The sequence below is a fragment of the Helianthus annuus genome, chromosome 9 (assembly GCF_002127325.2).
Source record: "Helianthus annuus cultivar XRQ/B chromosome 9, HanXRQr2.0-SUNRISE, whole genome shotgun sequence".
In the NCBI taxonomy this organism is placed as follows: Eukaryota; Viridiplantae; Streptophyta; class Magnoliopsida; order Asterales; family Asteraceae; genus Helianthus; species Helianthus annuus.
In genome coordinates, this window is record NC_035441.2 from 123,246,369 (window position 1) to 123,268,319 (window position 21,951).

At 37.1% G+C, this 21,951-nt stretch overlaps 2 protein-coding genes across 2 annotated transcripts; both read left to right on the forward strand.

The window, feature by feature from the left end:
* The first annotated feature begins 12,175 nt into the window (after positions 1-12,175).
* Positions 12,176-14,379, forward strand: LOC110876256 (protein FAR-RED IMPAIRED RESPONSE 1-like). Its single transcript, XM_022124434.1, has 5 exons — positions 12,176-12,647; positions 13,007-13,290; positions 13,448-13,775; positions 13,902-14,014; positions 14,155-14,379. The coding sequence occupies exons 1-5, from the start codon at positions 12,176-12,178 to the stop codon at positions 14,377-14,379; spliced, it is 1,422 nt and encodes a 473-aa protein (XP_021980126.1).
* A 2,516-nt stretch (positions 14,380-16,895) lies between these two features.
* LOC110874621 (senescence/dehydration-associated protein At4g35985, chloroplastic) lies at positions 16,896-19,395 on the forward strand. Its single transcript, XM_035977020.1, has 6 exons — positions 16,896-17,812; positions 17,889-18,055; positions 18,313-18,397; positions 18,586-18,831; positions 18,890-18,941; positions 19,339-19,395. Exons 1-6 carry the CDS (start codon positions 16,896-16,898, stop codon positions 19,393-19,395), a joined length of 1,524 nt encoding a protein of 507 aa, XP_035832913.1.
* Positions 19,396-21,951: the final 2,556 nt, after the last annotated feature.

A 21,951-nucleotide genomic window follows, 5' to 3' on the forward strand; every position in this document is an offset into this window, starting at 1 on the left:
ACGTAAGGTTTCTAAATGTAGGATGTTTGAAAACGCAGGGCGTTACATTTATTTCCAATTTCAGTCTCCTCTAGATGATAGGTCTGAATCAGACTCTTCTCCTTCATAGGGGTTGTGCCAATCCCATGAATAATCCTCTTTTTTGTATTCATAATTCCATGCATCTTTTAATACATTAGAGTCATAATCTATATCTGAGTTAGGGTTGAAACCAAGTTCTTCCACAACATCAACAACTTTCTTCCCATGTGTTGCTTTATCTTCTTTGTGTTTGGCAAGTACGTCTTTCGGTTTGCCAACTTCATGACTCACATCTGCACTTGAAGATGAACCTCCTTCATTGACATGTCCCACACACTTAATTACTTTCACCAACATCTAGAACCTGTGTTTCTTCTTCTGTTTCGACAAAAGCTTACTTGTCTTTGTTATCCATTACCCTATTTTGATGATATGAGAATAGAACAAAATATTTCTTACATTTGTTATCCATTTTCAAGTTTTGATGGAGTGACAATAACAAAATAAGCCTAACATGAGTATTTATATATCACTTTTTGAAAAGTTAGCGTTAGAAAATATGAAGTAGTCGTTGTGTAACATAGAAAAGTAGGTTACCGAGTTAATTTAACATTCAAAGCACAATACATCAAGACATGGCTACATAAATGACAAACAAGAGCAAAGTAAAACCTAACACAAACTTAGGTCCTTGAGCTTCAATCACCTTCTCAGCAACTTCCAAGGCCTTCATCCTTAGCAATTAATCTTTTTGCTGACTTGAGCTCAACAGGGCTAAGACAACTCTCTCGCATCTGGAACATGTGCTTGGAGGTTCAATCCAGCGTAACCAACCACAGTTGTCGCTCTATAATGTTACAAATAAACTTCTAAAATTATTTATTTCAAGTTAATCACACTGAAATCATCGATTAATAAAAACAACACTTACACAGTAAAGAAGCCTACAGCCAGGATTTGCTTCCGTCCATGAGGTTCGAATGCAAGCAGAAACCCCACATAAGCAGAGTGCATTGGAACGAGCTATCGTATTACATGTCCTGGATGAGACTGCTACCATTTTAGGGCTAGGGGAGGTGATGTGCGTGAAGTGTGTTATATTTTTGATATATATATTAAGCCTTTTTTACACTTTTTAGCCAAGTTTTAAATTTATAAAACACGATATTTACTAACACTAAACACACATATGGGCAAGTGCACCCATCATGGACGTAGTATAGTGTTGGTAAGATACCGAGGTCGTCCAAGGACACAAGAGCTTTTAGTACCGGTTTATCCTCAACGTCTAATCAAATCAAAATGTTAGAAAAAGATTTTTAAACTAAGAAAATAAAACTAACTAAATGCTGAAAAATAAAATAAAAATAAAAACAGATAGACAAGATGAATCACTTGGATCCGACTCGTGTATTAGTATAACCTTTGATTATTTTCGCACTTTTGCACTTGTTTAAGAGATTATCTTAGTTATTGTAGTAGGCCCCTCTTTTGAAGGCGACGTTACCCTCAACCCAGTAGTTTGAGTCAGCAAGGATACAATCCTAAAGGGTCGGATTATTGAAAGATAATTAATTAAGTTATAAATGCAAATTATGGTAGACCCCTCTTTTGGAGGTGACGTTACCCTCGACTAAGTAGTCTGAGTCAGCAGGGATACAGTCCTAAATAGCCGGGTTATAGTATTAATAGTAGTTAACTTATGAGGGGATCAAAGAGTTTGGACCCTCCGCCATCCAATACCTTTGGGGTATTGAGGGAGGTCCTACTAAATTTGACCCAGGTCCCTTGCAGGACCTCTAAACGCTGAACAAGGGCAAGACCCTTACCAAACCGTTCCCTTAACCCCCGACCAGGTAACCAACATACCTCCATATAGACCGTGGAGATATGAATGGTGAAAATCTTTTATTTTATATAGACAGTAAAATAATGCCAAGACACCACGGACAAACGATAAGGAAAAGTCACCTTCAACATAAGCAACTAGTTATTAAAGTCATTAATACAAAACCAAATAAAAAGTGCAAAAGATTAAAAATAAAAAGTATTATACTAAACACTTGTCTTCACCAAGTGATGTAAGAGACTTAGGCAAACATGGCCTTGATTGTCAAGAACTCTTACGATCAATCTTGGATCCCGAGACGACTCACACACTCTATGATGGACAATGGATGATGGTGGTGGATGATGGTGTTGTGATGGTGGTGGGTGGTGGATGAAGTGTGAGAGAGGTGGTGCCAAGGGATGAGTTGCAATGAAGCCAAGCACTCCTATTTATAAGCTAAACAGAGGCCTGGGCACGGCCCCGTGCCCGTCTGACACTATCTCTCCTCATTAATTGTAATTCGCAATTACAATTAATGCGCCTGCAGTACTTTGGGCACGCCCCCGTGGTGAGCAATAGAAGCTTCTACAGATTTGTCTTTTCTGCTGCTTCTTGGGCACGGCCCCGTACTCACTGAGCACGGGGCGTGTTCAGCCTTCTGTCTTCCTTATTTTGCTTGGGAGGATGCTGTCGAGGGGTCGGGCAATTCACTTTTATTCATTTTCTTGTATTTATGTTAGATTTAGCTGCCTTTTTGCTTCTTTTGTTAATTTGACCTCATTTAACCCGGAAAATACAAAAGGAAGACAAAAACACACTTTTTTCCAACATTAGTACTTAAAAAGGGTTAGTTTTATGCCTTATTTGATGTAATTTATATGTTGCATTTTGTACACATCAAATACCCCCACACTTGAACTTTTGCTTGTCCTCAAGCAAAACTCCTTAATATGTGGCTTACACTCCCAAATAGAATAGGTAGAAGAGAAGGTTTTGGCTTGTCATAGAGTGTCGGGATGTTTCCAAGATTGTTTAGGTTTTATTTTTACTTATTTACAATCTTATTCGTCATGATTTATTAAAAACTTTTCATAAGGTGAATTATTTATTAAGGCATAACATACTTTTCTAAAATTCCATTTATATACAAGTTCACATACCTCACGAGAGAAATCACTCACACTCGGCCGAAGGTGTATTTTTAGTGAATCACTCGAGAGCAGCATGGAACTTATTCCTACCATAAGCTTGCCAAGCAATCAATCCTCCTCTTTTTTAACTTTATACCTTTGTAAATATCAAGAGGACTTTTTGGGTGAAGGGTTAGGCTTGGGCTAATGGTGGGTGGTTGGGTTAGTGGTTAGTAGAAAAGGGCGAAAGTCATAAAAAGCGTCGGTTTTCGTAAAACATTTTGTTTTTGTGACTTTTTATTTTAAATGAAGTATTTCTTCAAACAAGCTTTTGTTTGAGGAGCTTTGTTTGTTTATTTCTAACTTCATTGTAAATATATATATATATATATATATATATATATATATTTACTAAAATAAAATATTTACTTCATTATTTCTAACTTCACACGAAAACCGAGCTTGTTACTAAAATAAAGGGTAAAAATAAAAAGGGTTTTTGGTGGGTAAAGAGGGTTTTTGGTGGGTAAAAAGGGTTTTGGGTTAAGAAATGAAAAGGTTTAGGCTCAAAGGGGTTAACTAGGGGGAATTTTTGGGTAGGTGAAAAGAAAAATAAAAATAATGGTGTTGAAAGAAAAAGGGTTAGTCCTAATGCCTCCATAATTCACTTACTTGGGTTTAAGTTGGTAAGGACCGGGAATGAATTGTCGTGGCAAGTTCTAGAGTCGTAAGAACCAAACGGCTATTCACACAAGAAACGAAAAATGAGCATTTAGCGTAAAGATGTATATTTGTATGCTCAATAAAGGCTCAAAACTCACTTTTGTGGGAATGGGTTTTTATGTGATCGAGTATACATAATCGAATTTTAACTAAGCTTGTCATGCCATTTCATAATTTTCTTATGTTGGTTCTTTTTATCACGACGCTATCGGTTGTAAACTTATAAAAATATAACCTTGTTAGTCTTAGAATTCCCAACTTAAACTTAGACAAGTAAAAAAAATGAAAATTTTTAGCGGTTCCAATAGAGTTTTGTGTAAGGCTTGTTATTAGGACTTGCAAAATTCAAGGTTTTAGCATCCCCCCCCCACACTTAAATTACACATTGTCCTCAATGTGTCCCAAAAATAAATTTTTAGATTGATTTAATGTGTAAAATGGTGTCAAAAGCAAAAATTTATGTTACTGGCAATCTGGACACGGCCCCGTGTTCAGGTGCCAGTAACAATAATTAAAGAAAAGAAACAGAAGCCTGGACACGGGGGTGTGTTCGGTGAACATGGCCCGTGTCCAGTTACCTAAACTGGGCATTTGTCTGCAGGATGTTCAGCACGGGGCCGTGTTGGCTGGGCACGGCCCGTGCTGAACTTACTGTAATGGAGAAATTGTTGTCGGATGCCTTGTTTTCGTGCATGGGTTCATGTTTCTCGTTTCCCTTGTCATCCTTGACCACCATGAGTGTGTTTTATTTATTATGACACCATTCAAACTTTAAAACCATCATTCCATTAAAACCATAGAGAGATACATAGTCCTAAAATATTAGTAGTTAAGTAAACATAAGAAGTTTTAACCCAAGGAGCCTCTAGCCTACAAGTTATTTTAATTAGCAAAATTTTCGAGAAGAAAGTAGTCTCGGTTGAATGTGGCTTCATAGAACTCCTTCCTCCGGTTATGGACTCCTCATATGTCGGCGAGCCATTCCTCTATCTCCCTTGGGAGGAGAATGAGGGCTCATTGGCATCGGTTTGAGGAGGTGTGACTTCCACCGGGACCTCTTGTGGATCTTCAAGGGGAGGTTCTGCTGGAATATCATCCCATCCGGTAGGGTTATTGACTCCGAACGCTAGGTTCCAATCCTCTTGAAGGAGGATGGGTTCCATGGGAGGAGTTACAAGAATATTTAACCTCTGGTGCAAGAGGTTAATTTCTTGAAAACTATTTTCCAGCCCTACCGTAAGATAATTTATACGGTCTATTAGGACCTCCTCTACCGAAGTCATTTCATCGATTGCTTCCCGAAGTGCCATGACGTAGTGTACAAGGGTAGCTTCAATGGAAGGCCTTCTTCGACTTCTACTGTTTCTTGAATGCACTGATGATGTTTCACTGTTTTCACTTGACATTCTGTGAAAATAAACTGAAAACAGCTTATTTAATGAAACAGTATCTTGGACACGGCCCCGTGCTCAATGAGCACGACCCCGTGTTCACCTTTCTGCAGAATTTTGAAACAAGGAATCTTGAAGTTTTAAGTTATTTTCTCTAACTTGTGAAGCCTTTTTGATCAATGGTAACTTAAAACAATGTTATACAACTTGTTTTTAACAAGATTCCTTAAACAAAATCCAATATTTCTTGCCATAAAGCTTGAATTCTCAACCTTTAATGGAGGTTTTTGGAGAAAGATGAAGAAGAGGAAATGGATTAAAGAGGAAAGGACAAGAAGGTTGTTGGAAACTTCTTTTAGAACATACCTAGGATAGTTGAGAGAAGATTCCTTCAAATCTCTGTCCTTAGATGGTCCAAATGTGCAGAATTCTTGGCTTCATTTATAGAAAACGACAGCGTGCTGGACACGGCCCCGTGTGCAGACAGAATCCTGACACAGTTTGTCTGTATTCTGACGTAAAAGTCAGAAGGGAATCTTTTGGTGGACACGGGGCGTGTTGGTTGGACACGGCCCCGTGTCGAGGGGCTGATTATGAAGTTCGTCTATTTCTAAGGAGTCTATTTGGATCGGGCGATTCCTTACTGGATGGAACAACCCCAAAGTGCCTAAGATACCTTAATTGCTCTAGACTAAGACGAGAACGCAAGAGGTTGTCAGTGAGGGTGATTCCTATTTTTATTTTAGGTGGACAAGTCCAACCCTTTCCCGGGCTCTTGTTAAAGAAGGTATATGCCAAATCGCTCAGGTCTATGTATGCACCAAACGAAGTTGATGGAGAGTCCTTCACGGCACAATCGGCATAGGGACGACTATCATCCATGTCTTTGCTAGGTACGAAGGTAGGATTGGGAACAACGAGGTTGTTTTCATGCGACCCCAACGCTTCTTCTTGGCCATCATCTTGGGATGGATCAATGAAATCCTTCCTAAGCTCTTTTAACTAATTTAGAACTAGAGCTTCTAGTTGAAATAACTCGTCAAGGATCATTTCTCCTAGAATATTTGGTTGGGCGCATTCGAGGGAGAAATAGTGATTATTTTTACTTTCGCCCCTCTTAAGGTTATAGGGAGATGGTGGGTCTATATAGTGGGGCCTATAATTTAGAAAATAACATTTTAATTCTTTATGGTTGCCTCCACATAATTGACACCACGTACCATAAGAGTGACGAAAGTAAAAAGAATTACTATCACTCATGTTTGTGTCAGAAATTACCAACTGCCGGGATCTAACGGTTCTGTTTTCAGTAACTGAATCTTGGGCACGGGGGCGTGTTGAGTGAGCACGGCCCCGTGTTCAGCTTACGGTCTGACTTAAAACAAGATTGCCAGTTCCAATGATTGAGCACGGGGGCGTGTTCAACAGGCACGGCCCGTGCTGAGCTCTGTAGAAGCTGAAAAACAAAGAAAATCCTAAAAAATTAAAAAGAAAATAAAAAAAAATGATTAGGCCGTTGATTCCTAACTTTCTTAAAATCCTTGTGTCCCCGGCAGCGGCGCCAAAAACTTGATGTGCGTGAAGTGTGTTATATTTTTGATATATATATTAAGCCCTTTTTACACTTTTTAGCCAAGTTTTAAAGAGTTAATTGCTCGGATGGTCCCTGTGGTTTCACGTTTTTTCACGTTTAGTCCCCATATTTTGAAAATAGCATGTATGCTCCCTATGGTTTGTCATTTTGTTACTCGGATAGTCCCCCAACATTTACTCTGGGGACTATCCGAGTAACAAAATGACAAACCATAGGGAGCATACCTGCTATTTTCAAACTAACTGACATCTACTCAGGGACTATCCGAGTAACAAAATGATAAACCATAGGGAGCATACCTGCTATTTTCAAAAGGTGGGGACTAAACGTGAAAAAAGTTGAAACCACAGGGACCATCCGAGCAATTAACTCAGTTTTAAATTTATAAAACACGATATTTACTAACACTAAACACACATATGGGCAAGTGCACCCATTGTGGACGTAGTATAGTGTTGGTAAGATACCGAGGTCGTCCAAGGACACAAGAGCTTTTAGTACCGGTTTATCCTCAACGTCTAATCAAATCAAAATGTTAGAAAAAGATTTTTAAACTAAGAAAATAAAACTAACTAAATGCTGAAAAATAAAATAAAAATAAAAACAGATAGACAAGATGAATCACTTGGATCCGACTCGTGTATTAGTATAACCTTTGATTATTTTCGCACTTTTGCACTTGTTTAAGAGATTATCTTAGTTATTGTAGTAGGCCCCTCTTTTGAAGGCGACGTTACCCTCAACCCAGTAGTTTGAGTCAGCAAGGATACAATCCTAAAGGGTCGGATTATTGAAAGATAATTAATTAAGTTATTAATGCAAATTATGGTAGGCCCCTCTTTTGGAGGTGACGTTACCCTCGACTAAGTAGTCTGAGTCAGCAGGGATACAGTCCTAAATAGCCGGGTTATAGGATTAATAGTAGTTAACTTATGAGGGGATCAAAGAGTTTGGACCCCCGCCATCCAATACCTTTGGGGTATTGAAGGAGGTCCTACTCAATTTGACCCAGGTCCCTTGCAGGACCTCTAAACGCTGAACAAGGGCAAGACCCTTACCAAACCGTTCCCTTAACCCCCGACCAGGTAGCCAACATACCTCCATATAGACCGTGGAGATATGAATGGTGAAAATCTTTTATTTTATATAGACAGTAAAATAATGCCAAGACACCACGGACAAACGATAAGGAAAAGTCACCTTCAACATAAGCAACTAGTTATTAAAGTCATTAATACAAAACCAAATAAAAAGTGCAAAAGATTAAAAATAAAAAGTATTATACTAAACACTTGTCTTCACCAAGTGATGTAAGAGACTTAGGCAAACATGGCCTTGATTGTCAAGAACTCTTACGATCAATCTTGGATCCCGAGACGACTCACACACTCTATGATGGACAATGGATGATGGTGTTGTGATGGTGGTGGGTGGTGGATGAAGTGTGAGAGAGGTGGTGCCAAGGGATGAGTTGCAATGAAGCCAAGCACTCCTATTTATAGGCTGAACAGAGGCCTGGGCACGGCCCCGTGTCCACTGGGCACGGCCCCGTGCCCGTCTGACACTATCTCTCCTCATTAATTGTAATTCGCAATTACAATTAATGCGCCTGCAGTACTTTGGGCACGCCCCCGTGGTGAGCAATAGAAGCTTCTACAGATTTGTCTTTTCTGCTGCTTCTTGGGCACGGCCCCGTGCTCACTGAGCACGGGGCGTGTTCAGCCTTCTGTCTTCCTTATTTTGCTTGGGAGGATGCTGTCGAGGGGTCGGGCAATTCACTTTTGTTCCTTTTCTTGTATTTATGTTAGATTTAGCTGCCTTTTTGCTTCTTTTGTTAATTTGAGCTCATTTAACCCTGAAAATACAAAAGGAAGACAAAAACACACTTTTTCCAACATTAGTACTTAAAAAGGGTTAGTTTTATGCCTTATTTAATGTAATTTATATGTTGCATTTTGTACACATCAGGAGGCTGAAACAGAGAACAAGGATGGTGATGGGTTGTGTGTTGCAGACACTTAAAAGGGGGGATGATAATTTTCTATTGCGATTTCTGCCCCTTAAGGGTATTGTGGTCATTTAACCATAATATTAACATTCAACTAATGGAAGTTTCCAACAAGGAAGTTATTGATTGCAATTGACAACCACAGGAACTAGAATGGTCGAAACTGGCCAACAGGGGTTGTATATGAGATCTGGTAAAAACCACAGGGACGGAAATTGTACTTTACTCTTTTCTCTGTATTATATAAAACAGAGGCTCCAATATAAGAGTATTCACATCCCTTCCTCAAAATTATGTGAGGAAGATTTTTATTTTATGAAAAATGGATGTATGTGGGTTATAAATGGTTGTAAGTAGAAGAGAGAGAAAATGTTATTGTTCATTTGTAAATTTGAGAGGACACTCTTCACCATTCATAACTTTCTAATATATGTTGAAAGTGGTTGTGAATTAAAGAGGGAAAAATGTTTTTAATATATGTTGAAAGTGGTTGTGAATGAAAGAGGGAAAAATGCAATAATAAAAGTATTATAAAATATCACTTGATCACTTAGCACCAGGGGCGGACCAACCTTATGGGGTGGGTGGGCGGTCGCACCCCTTGAAAAAAAATTAGTGGTATTTTTCGCGAAAAATCCCGACCGCACCCTTTGGAAATTTTCGTCTGCACCCCTTGAAAAATTCCGACCGCACCCCTTGGAATATTCCGACCGAACCCCTTGGAAATTTTCGTTCGCACCCCTTAGAAAAAAATGTTAGGAATTTATATAAAAAATTGTGAATACGGATTGAAACCAGATCAAATTATGTAAACAAGTTAGCCCACTAACCGCTTTAACAAAACATAAATTCAATCCATCAAGCCCAACTGATTAATACCCATTCAAGCCCAACCCAACTACTAGTTTTGTTAAACAAAATCGGTCCACATAATAAAACAAAAACCCAAATCGCTGCCACTTGCCAGCGACTCCCGCCCTCCCTCTGCCTCACTTCAACGCCCAGCGACAGCATAATTCCAGATGCAAACTGGTTTATTTAGGCCGCCCCTGACAGGTACATGTTTTTTTTTTTGTTATTTTGATGTTTATGCGATTTTGTTCAAGAGTCATGAGATAATAGGATTTTAGGATGAGTTAAAAAAGTTTAAATTTTTATATGTTTTGAGGTAATTGGGGTTGTTCTAGTCTTTATAGGATTGGTTTGGTGTTTCTTAATCTCTTATTGATTATATGATTCTAGTATAAGATTTGAAAAGATGAAATTCAAAACTTGAACTTAAATAGGTAATTCGATTTGTTTTGATGTTTTATTGGGTTTTTTCAATAGAAATATATGTGTGTGATATATATATATATATATATGAGCAGGATCAGGAAAGAACGCCTCAAAATGTGAGAACGGTGAGAACGATTCTCAGCCACAAGATCTTAGTGGTTTGTGGCTGAGATTGATGCGGTGACATTTTTGTAAATAACATGGGTCTTGGAACTACCAGGAGAGGTAAAATAGGAAGATCCAAACAAAGGTGCACATGCTAATCACATGCCATTTTCCCTCATCATATTTAAACGACAATAACTTTTTATACGTGATTATTTTTCGAAAAAAATTACACCATAAAACTCAGCGTTTTTTATCTTTCCAATGAGTATAATATTGATATACTTTTCGAAAAAAAATTAACTGGGTTTTATGGCGTTTTTCTGAACTGGGTGTTTTATGGCGTTTTAGACTAGGTATTTTCATGGCGTTTTTCTGAACTAGGTGTTTTTATTGCGTTTTAACTAGGTATTTTCATGGCGTTTTTCTGAAATGGGTGTTTTATGGCGTTTTCAACTGAGTTTTGCATGGCGTTTTTCTGAACTGCGTGTTTTACGGTGTTTTTACAGTACAAATTATGATTTTTCTGAGCTCAAAAAATACTAATTTAGGCGGATGGCTCAAAAAATGGGTTTTTTGAGCTGTTGTAAATTATAGCTCAAAAAAATAGTTTTTTTTGTTATGGCGTTTTAACTGGGAGCTCTGTGTGTCTTCATTGGAGTATGAATTCTTTTATTTCCAATCACATTCTCCAAAGCTGCGTGTATGATGATAACTAATTAAATACTTGGGTCACACTATAAGTTACACTTTGGACCCTGAAAATATAGCTTTTTTGTTATGGCGTTTTAACTAAGAGCTGGCTCAAAAAAAAGCTGCGTGTATCATGAAACTAATTAAATACTTGTGTTCACACTTGTTTACACTTGTTCACACTATAAGTTACACTTTAGACCCTGAAAATATAGCTTTTTTTGTTATGGTGGCTCAAAAAAAAAGCTGAGTGTATGATGAAACTAATTAAATACTTGTGTTCACACTTGTTCACACTATAAGTTACACTTTGGACCCAGAAAATATAGTTTTTTTTGTTATGGCGTTTTAACTAGGAGCTGGCTCAAAAAAATGGCTTAAAAAAGCTTTTGAGTGTTTGGCGTTTTTCTGAATTGAGTATTTTTATGGCGTTTTATTTGAACACTTTTATGGCGTTTTATTTGAACACCCAGTTCATGTGAGTGGATTTTTTGACAATATTACCTCTTAGTGTAATTTAACATCAATGCCACATGTCACCACCAAAATCGTTCTCACACTTGGTGAGAACGGATCCTGGCCCAACACGTGGTAGGGGGCGCTAATTGTTATGTGGGGATAAGAGTGTCCTTTTATACGTTCCCTCCTTATTCGCGTTATAAATCTCTTTCAAATTAAAACTCCAAAGATTTCTTGTTAGCTGTTACCTTCTTTGCAAGCTTTCTCATATCTATGGCGTCTAACGTGGATTCTGTTCGACAAAGTAAAACTTGTTGGCGTTTTCTATTTTTGTTTCAGCAAATCATGCAACAGATATGGCGTTTTGTTCTTTTATGCTTGTTTCATTGTTTTTTTATAATGTGTTGTATGATTTTCAATGGCGTTATTCAATTATGCAATTTAATCACGTTTTAATTGGTATTTAAACAATTACTAAGAACTGATAATTGGAGTTTTCAATATTAATTTTAATTGCCGTTTACGATCTAGTATTTTTCTTATGATTTTACGATCATTGGCATTTTACATCTATTTGATTAGTTTTGAATGTTATTTTGTATTATTTATAAACATCAGTTATTACTATTTGTTAATTTGTGTAAACGTTAGTTTTGTTAATTATGGCGTTTTCATTATGATGTTATATTTTGTTAATTATTCATCTCATGGCATTTTCATCATGTCGTTTTTAAATTATGTGTTTATTATGTCTTGTTTATTATTCAATTAATGGCGTTTTAATCTAAAATGTTATTACAAGACATTTTCTATTTGTAATGGCGTTTTTCTGTTCCTCACTGTGTGTTCCCAGACGAAGTTGCTTCCTCGAGTCAAAGGCTTTGCCCCAAAACTGGATTACCATTTATCATTGCTGACGTCAGTGAAGAAATAAAGCCCACAATGGACATGGCATTCTCAAGCCTCGACGATTGTTATTCAATGTATGTTAAGTATGCCAAGGAGTGTGGGTTTTCAGTCAGGAAAGGTACTACACAGACGAACTCTAAAGGTGTGTTACATATTAAGTATTACTTGTGTACGAGATCTGGGTTATACAAGGATAAGAAGGTTGATACGTTGGACCCCACTCAAAAAGAGCGATTAGTGCGATCCAACTTTTCAAAGAGGACTGATTGTGGTGCACTGTTAGGTGTAACTTTTGAGGATGGATCATGGAAGGTGTATAAGTTTGTCGAGGAGCACAACCATTATCTTGTTGAACGTCGTGATAAGCATTTTCTTCCAACTAAACGACACCTCACTCAGCTCCAGAAGCATGTTATACACAGCATGTCTAAGCTGAATTTGGGTCCCGTGAAGGCGTTTAATGTTATGAAGAATTGTTTTGGCGGTTTTGAAGATGTGGGTGCAAGTAAAGTCGAATTTAAGAACTATAAGAGGGTTGTGAGACATTTGAATGAAAAAAAAAACATTCTCAGCCTAATTTCTCATATGATTACTTCACAGACGAAAAGAATCGTTTGAAGGGACTTTTTTGGTGTGATGATCAAGCCAAACGAAATTACCATGTGTTTGGTGATGTGATTTCTTTGATGCCACGTATCATTCCAACAAGTAATATTTTATTATTCAACTTCTTCTGTTTTTTGGCGTTTTATGAGTTTACATGCAATGGCGTTTTTTTTAGTTTACATGATATGGCGTTTTATTACTTTACATGCAATGGCGTTTTATAAATTTACATGCAATGGCGTTTTATTATTGTTTCAGTTTCTCATGGCGTTTTCATATGCAGATACTCTATGGTGTTTGTGCCGTTCACTGGTATAGACAATCATCACTGCAGTGTTACATTTGGTGCAACATTATTGGCATCGGAAACTGCTGATACGTATATTTGGTTGTTGAGAGTTTTTCTAAAACCTGTTAGTTCTCAACCAAAAGTTGTTGTCACTGACCAAGATCCAGCAATGAAGAAGGCTATTTCTGTTGTATTTGTTGACACGAGGCATTGGTTATGCATGTGGCATGTGATGCATAAACTTTCTCTGAAGGTTAGTATGCTTATTTTTACCTTTGGCGTTTTAGGATACACTGCGTTTTGAAATACATGGCGTTTTGTAGCTTGTTAATGTTTTTTTTTTAATTAAGGTTTGTCTTTGTGTAATTTTATACATTTTTTTATGCATGGCATTTTCGTGTTATACATAGGTTGGTGTTAGGCTATGCAATTCCACCAATTTTAAAGAACGTATTTGTGGTGTTGTGTGGACGGATATTCTCACACCTGAAAAGCTTGAATCAGAATGGGAAGCGGTTATCACAGAGTTCAATTTAGCAGATAATGACTGGCTATCTGATATTGTTGCACTCAGGGAATCTTGGATCCCTGCATACTATAGAATGGAAGAGATGTCGAGTCTTATGCGAACGACATCGAGGTCGGAGAGTGAGAATCATTTTTTTGGTCAAGTGTTCAATTCGAAAGCTACTCTTGTTGAGTTCATGACTCATTATGAAACTGCAATAGAAGCACAATGTCACACACACCGGAAAAATGATCATGAATCTCGATACAAACGACCCTAGTTGAAGAGTAATTACCAATTGTTGGAAGGCCAAGCTGTTGACATATATACAAAAAGTATTTTTTGTGACGTTCAAGCTGAGCTAATTGGAATTGCGGATTGCATAAATCAACGTTATGAAGATCAGCCTGATGGGTTTGTTAAGTTTTACGTAAATGACTTCCAACAGCCTTGTACATCCTTATTTGAGGTAAACAATGGCGTTTTGTTTTTATATGACGTTTTCTGTTAATGGCGTTTTTTCATATCCAATGTGTTTTTTTTTTCTAATTTTTTTGGACAACATTCTCCGCATGGCGTTATTGAGATATTATTTTTGGCGTTTTTCAGGTAATGTTCCGTAAGTCTGATGGCACATGCAGTTGCTCATGCAGGCGTTTTGAACAATTTGGTTTGCTATGTAGACATATATTCTATGTTTTGAGAATTATGGACATTAGGGATTTTCCAAAACAGTACATTCTGAATAGATGGCGCAAAGAGGCTTTCCCAAATTGCTCTCCCGAATTCTCAATTAGTCATGAATATATGACCGAGCTTGACCCCGATGTGTAAAGTATGATGCGAGATATTATTTTTTCAACGGAATATACTTTGAACCATTTATCTGGTAATAAAGAGGAGTTATCCTTATACAATGATCGTGTTCAATCTTATATGAAGAAGGTTCAAGATATGCAGATTGTTGCTCCTCCCGCTGGTACTAGGGATAGATTTGCCGAGATAACCGGTCAACACAAAAATGACAAGAATCCAATAAGAGTCCCTGTTGGGTATAAATCCAAAGGTTCTGGTTCTCGGAAGTGCCTGAAATCTAAACAGGAGATAGCAATCGAGAAAAAAAAATCAAAGTCGAAACCCGGGGCTAAAGAAAGACAGTGTCAGAACAGCAAAGGATATGGACACTACGCATCGACATGCAAACAGGCTGTAATTAAGAGAAGATCGACAAGGTCTTCGAGAGCTAGTGAAGAGTAGTTTGGCGTTTTGTATTTTTCATTCTTTATAGAACACACATAGATGGTCTTCGAGAGCCATTGTAGAGTAGTTTGGCGTTTTGTATATTTCATTCCTATAGAACACAGACAGATCTCAGTTTCGCGTTTTACATCATTTTTTTCCATTCTTTTTTTTTCGACCTATTTGTTCATAACATGCTACTTCGAAGTTACGTAACAAACAATATAAGATCGGTCAAGCAAATCAAACGCCAAAAAAAAAAAACAACGCCACTAAATAAAACTACCAAAAACCTCTAATTTTGGTCATGCTAAACTCAATAATGTTTTGCTGAACGAGATGGACAACATTGTTAATCCTCAGTCAAGAAAGATGTCTAACAATGTTGTCCATCCCGTTTAGCTAAACTTTATTGAGAACAAAACTGAATATCCATGAAATGGCGTTTTTGAATTTTTGTGGTTTTTGTATGTTTTGGCGTTTATATTGAGGAAATAGTGTATGTCAAAGAAACACGGATTGCAATCTTTGATATTTGGGGTTTTTTGGGGTTTCTAAGATGAATGGATATAGGAAAATATGGTGTTTGGGGTTTTGGTGTGAATTTTAGAAGGTCTCAGAGGTTGTTTATATAGGAAGTTTTCAGCGCGTATTTTAGGCGCGATTTTTATTGTAGTAAAAGCTAGTAATTAAGTTCCGTCGTTTTAGTACTGTTTTTTTCAGCTTTATCGGTTAAAAACAAAGTTTGGCGTTTTTATATTTAATGGCGTTTAGATTAGGATGAAGTGTGCTATGTGTGTTAACGCAGGGATTTTAATAGCATTTTATTCGTGAGTTTGGCGTTTTGTGTAGAAAGTCAAAAGACCCTTTTACCCATAATGAAGTGCGCCCCCTTTAAAAAGTTTATGTTATTTACGAAAACGCCACCGCGCCATCTAGTCCATAGATTGTTTTGATCTGACGATCCATAATCGTTCTCACACTTTCCAGCGTTCTCTCTAAATCCTGACCATATATATATATATATATATATATATATATATATATATTTGTTAAAAAGGTTTAAAATTTTATATGTTTTATGTATTTTTGGGTTGTTCTAGTCTTTAGTTGGGTAGTTTGGTTGATTATATGATTGTTGGTTGGTAAATAACAATTACTAGGGCTTGAGATTCAAAATTTTAAATTGAAAATTAAGGAACATGGGCTATGGTTGAACACTTGAAGATCCTTGTTTATTTTGTATGTGATAGGATTAGGAAGGAACAATGAGTAGGGAAGTTATGCCGCGATTTCTCAAGATGAAAGGGGTTGAACCACTTTTTTTCGCCGGATTCTTCTAATTAAAGACCAAGGTATGTTTTAGATAAGTTTTTTTGTTCTTTTATTTAATGACTAAGAGAAATAGAAGTAAGGATGGTTTGCACTTTGATGCTTTTTTGTTTGTTAATGTGATAGGAAGTTAGAAACTAGGATTTGATTGTTGAAAAATTGAAATGGACCTGACCCAATCTGATTCGACCCGCTATGAAACTTTGTTTGTTTGTGTTTACTTGTTTTACAAGATCTGACCTGATCCGACCCGCTATAAACCAAATTTTTTTATAAAGCTAGAGGTCCAAAATTTTTAAAAAATTTTCGCACCCCTAAAAAAGAATCGTTATTCCGCCACTGGTTACCCCAACCAAGCAAGCTATATCACCTATTACAAGTTCAAATTATCAAATTGGTTGAAATACTTGGCATTCTTAGAAAAGTTTCTTCACTTTTCTCTATAAAGCCGTGATGGTAAACACCTCAATCTTCACTTGGCTATAATCATGCCACATGGGGTAATATTTCAAGCCACTTGATTACTTGACTCAGTTACATGAATGCCCCATCCCCTAAGAAAAGACCAGAGGACGAACATAACATACAACGTTAAAATACATGCGAATAATATATCATATCTAGAAAACCTGTCAATGCAAACAGTTTCATTCGCGCGCTTTTGTACACCCACGCGTTCTTCGTCTTCGTGATCCCACTTTTGTCATTGCCCTAAGAAATACAAATCCAACATCGCTTGATCTTCAAAACCTGTTAAAAGCACCTGAAATCCAACAAATATGACGTCAGAAAACCCTAATTCCACCCAACCCTACCATAAAATCAATACAAACCCTATCCCTTCAGCCCCTCCACTCCCCTCAACATCAAACCCTAAACAACCACCACCATCATCATCACCATCATCATCATCTTCATCGTCCCCACCACGTTACCCGACCGTCGACCACAACGACGTGGTCGAAAACGCCTCCCCAGACTCCCCATGCAGCCCGAATTCGCCACACAATGCATCCGAATCAGCTGAAGACGCGATCATATCGATCCCGGGCGCGTATCTACATTTGATCGATAAACATCACAGCGTGGAGCTAGCCATGGGATATTTCTCCATAATGCAGTTACGTCAAGGTAACACTGTGGTTACAATTTTCGCCCGTGTTGGTAATGAGATCCAATGGCCGTTAAACCGAGACGGTACGTGCGTTAAGCTCGACCGTACTCATTACTTTTTTTCGATCAGGGCTCCGAAAGAACACGAAAACGATGATGACATGTTAAATTACGGATTAACATTCGCGTTAAAAGGTCAGGAAGACGCACTGAAAGATCTGGATGAGTTGTTGGAGATGTACAGCCGGTTTTCGTTTGGGAGAGTGGAGGAGAAGAATGGGGCTTTGGATGTATCAATGGTGGAAAGTATGAGTCCGAGTGATTTGAAATCGGATTCGAAGAAGCGGGTGATGGAGCAGAGTTGTAGGGCGTATTGGACTACGTTAGCGCCGAATGTGGAGGATTATAGTGGGACAGCTGCGAAGTTAATCGCGGTTGGTTCTGGGCATCTTGTGAAAGGGATTTTATGGTGTGGTGATGTTACGGTTGATAGATTGAAGTGGGGAAATGAGGTTTTGAAGATGAAGATTGGCCCTGGGACTGATAGAGCAGTTAGTCCAAAGACTTTGAAGAATATTAGAAGGTTTCGAATGAATCATTATGTGAATTTCAAGAGTTTTTTTGTGCATGTTGATGACAATATATGGTGATTGTTGTAGGGTTAATAAGGTGACAAAGATGACGGAGAAAGTTGCAGGCGGAGTTCTCTCGGGCGTTTTGAAGATTACTGGATACGTTGGTACTTCTGTTGCGAATTCTAAACTCGGCAAGAAGTTCTTCAAGTATGTGCCTGGAGAAATGGCTCTGGCTACTTTGGATGGATTTAGTAAGTATGCGCTAACCGCAATGTGTGTACTTGATGAATGCTATGCGGCTACTATTTCTTTTTATATATGTTTATGCACGCACACGACCTTACTTGAACATGATCTGGTTGTTTTCTAAGAAGACAGAAACCCATATCTGGTTGATGAACTATGCCCATTTAACCAAGCCATGGCTCAGTAGAGGATTGTTGACGGTCCATCTTATGGGCCCTGGCATGGTTAAACGGTTGTCTAACATTATGTTTTATGTGCACAGGCAAGGTTTGCGATGCTTTTGAAGTTTCGGGAAGGAATGTAATGTCAACCTCGTCTACAGTTACCACGGATATCGTCACCTACAAGTAAGTCCTAAAAAGGAAAACAATAACTTAACGTAAGATCACAATGCCTAAGGGTCTCTGTAACCAAAAGATTGGGAGTTCAAATCTTGTGATGAATGCAGATGTCCTAGAAAATCTAGGAAAAACTATTAAAAGAATTGATCACAAAATTGTATGTGATGGGAGGATAATTTAATGTGTTTGTGTAGATATGGAGAAGAGACAGCTAAGGCAACAAATGAAGCGCTTGATGCAGGGGGTCATGCGATAGGAGCTGCGTGGACGGTTTTTAAAATAAGAACCGCGGTGGTGAACCCGAGAGGTGTTTTAGCACCAGTTGTACTTGGAAAAGGTGGTATTAGGGGCCAAACCGAAGAGATGAAGGCTAAAGCCATCAAAGATATGAAAGCTAAAGAGTCACCTAAAAAGCACAAAGATTCACCTAAAAAGCACAGGTAAACTTTCTGGAATTTTAAGTTTTAAACCCCATTTTTTTTCGTGTCATTAATCTAGTGAATTCACGGTTTGGTTCGATCCGATTCGACCTAATTTCTGGGCCGAGCTGGTAAGTATGGTTTTTGAATACCCAAAATCAAATCAATGCTAATATATCTGTTAATTTTGGAACAGATCGAGACGGTGTATTTGTATGTAGCTTTCTAACTGCCGGGTGATAGCTTCATTTTTTCTTTACCGTACATGGAAGTTAGCTGTAGACGATAGGTGGTTAATTGGTATTTGGTAGTGCAATACATTTTCGGGTAAATAAGTGTATTTTTTTTTAACAAACTAGTATAGTACTACGTGTTTTACACGATTTACAAAAATTTAATTTGAAATAAACACAAGTTAAATAAATATAATAATCTATTAACACATACGGTTGTCAAAATATATATTTAAATGATAAATTCGATGTGTTATTTACTTATTAAAATTTAATTTTTTTTATTTATTATTAGGTTAGAAACATGTTTATTACACGTGGTAGAACCAATGAAATATTAGACGATTATTAGGAGGAGTCCCTGCGCGATGCGGCAGAAACTCGGTCAGTATCAAGACCTTCGTGAGTTGTCGAAAAAGATATTGACACGTGTTTTACATCGACTGAAAACCATAAAAACGAATAACATTACCCGTTTTGATAATAACGATATCGGTATCGATGTTATTTAATCGGAATCGGTTTCACTACTAGAAAAAAGAGGGTTTTTGTCATGAAACTTTTGGTCACAAAACAGTAGCAATTTCCCTGTTGTCACCATTTTGCCACTGAAAATGCGGTGACAAAACACCCGTGTCAATTGCCCTAATGCCACTAAATAACTACCATTTTTATATTTTACCACCTTATTTTTGCCACCACAAAATTGGTCAAAATTATTTGCCATCGCTTCTTGTTTGCTACGTTCCACCTTGTTTGCTACTGATTTACCACCATTTAATTACCACCATTTTCATACCTTGTTTGGTACCGATTTGCCACCACTTAACCACCATTTTCATTGAAAACTGGTGGGCATTTAGCGAGCTTGTTGAATTATTTGCTACCATTTTGTGATTGCTTGAATATTGGTTTTTTATTCAGCTTGATTTTTCATTTTCCCTGCTTTTTTCATAAAAATTACATATCAATAAAATTACAAAATTATATAAGAAGTCTAATAAGATCACGAAAACCCAAAATTATATAAAACATTTGTGTATCAAAAGCATATAAAACATTCTAATAGAAATACCAGCTAGAACATCAAATAACTAAAAAATCCTAATAAGAGAAACATCCAAACATTTAAAACCAAGTGTTTGTAGCCTATCTTCAAATTGAACTTGTTAACATAGCTTCAATTTGTGACATCGTATCGAGCATAGCATCTTTATCGACCTTATCTTTTTCTGTTTCAGCCAACAACCCGGCAATAATTCCATTTAGCCGTTCTTTTTCTTCATCCTTTTCCTTAACGAGTTCCTTGATACCTAAGTTCAACTTTTCAATCTACAAAACAACCAATGAATTAAATCAAGAATTCAAAACTAGCGAAAGCTAATAACGGGTCAAGTTGATTGCAAAGATAAAAATATCCAATTGTAAACTACAATTCAAGTGCTAGAAGCTAAATGGATATTGTCTCACCATAGAAAAAATCTGAATACAAAAAGACTCGCTAGTCTTTATCTACTACCAGCATAGAAACGAAACAAGAATTGTATAAATGGATATTGTCTCACCATAGTAACCATAGTAGCTGATAGTCTAACTCACGATTCAAATTTGCACTCATAGACTCAAGTATTAAACATCTGAATTGCCACAACTGTACACAAAAACCAAAAATCATTATTATAAACAATGTTATAAAACTTCTATATATTCAAAATCCAAATATATATATATATATATGCTATATTTGTTGTACCAAAAGCTATGAATTTTGTCTTGATGGTCACGTGAGAGCAAAGACCCCATTACTGCTGGTGATTTCATGTTGTTACACCTGCAGAGAACTAGACATCACTTTCCACAATGTGTTTAGCTTCACCTAAACACAAAAACACTATTCAAGAATAGAATGGGTTGTGATGATTGCTTTAAAATCAAGTGTGTACGTGAAAGAAAACAATGTCATCATGGTTCTACATAGTTGTGTAAACAAGCCGGGCCAGGCCTGAGTAAAATCCAAAGCTCGGCTCAGCTTGAGCTATTTTGTGTACAATCTCAAATAAGCTAAAAGCTCAGCTTGAGCTCGTTTTAATATCGCTTAAACAAGTCAAATCTTTGCTCGAGCTTGGCTCACCAATGTTATTAGTTTATATCATACGAGCCAAAATCGAAACCGACTTGTGCTTTTTAGGATTGGATTATAATCATCATTATAATTTCATTATAATATATATATAATTGCAACTTCACAATTAAGTAAAGGTTAATTCTTTTTCTTCATGATATCATGGTGAACGTTAAATATGTCACACCCTTATTAATTTAGGTAAGTTTCATATCTATTTTTGGTGTCACCCGGAAATAAATACATAAACTAGCAAATAGTGAGAACGTGTATTTCAATAATAGCACAGAGTTGTTAACAAGTCACTAACCTGTGTTCTCAAGGAGGTACATCCTGCTTTTATTGTTTGGCCAAAACCTGAGACTCCACAATTCAAATTGAGCACAAGAATTGTATAAATGGACATTGTCTCACCATAGTAACCATAGTAGCTGATAGTCTAACTCACGATTCAAATTTGCACTCATAGACTCAAGTATTAAACATCTGAATTGCCACAACTGTACACAAAAACCAAAAATCATTATTATAAACAATGTTATAAAACTTCTATATATTCAAAATCCAAATATATATATATATATATATATATATGCTATATTTGTTGTACCAAAAGCTATGAATTTTGTCTTGATGGTCACGTGAGAGCAAAGACCCCATTACTGCTGGTGATTTCATGTTGTTACACCTGCAGAGAACTAGACCTCACTTGCCACAATGTGTTTAGCTTCACCTAAACACAATAACACTATTCAAGAATAGAATGGGTTGTGATGATTGCTTTAA

Coding starts and splice junctions, on each gene's coding strand:
- LOC110876256 (XM_022124434.1), top strand. CDS start 12,176: ATGGACATGGCATTCTCAAGCCTCGACGATTGTTATTCAATGTATGTT. Junction 12,648..13,006: donor TTTTGAAGATGTGGGTGCAA/GTAAAGTCGAAT, acceptor TTATTGTTTCAG/TTTCTCATGGCGTTTTCATA. Junction 14,015..14,154: donor CTTGTACATCCTTATTTGAG/GTAAACAATGGC, acceptor GGCGTTTTTCAG/GTAATGTTCCGTAAGTCTGA.
- LOC110874621 (XM_035977020.1), top strand. CDS start 16,896: ATGACGTCAGAAAACCCTAATTCCACCCAACCCTACCATAAAATCAAT. Junction 17,813..17,888: donor ACTTTGAAGAATATTAGAAG/GTTTCGAATGAA, acceptor TGATTGTTGTAG/GGTTAATAAGGTGACAAAGA. Junction 18,056..18,312: donor GGCTACTTTGGATGGATTTA/GTAAGTATGCGC, acceptor TTATGTGCACAG/GCAAGGTTTGCGATGCTTTT.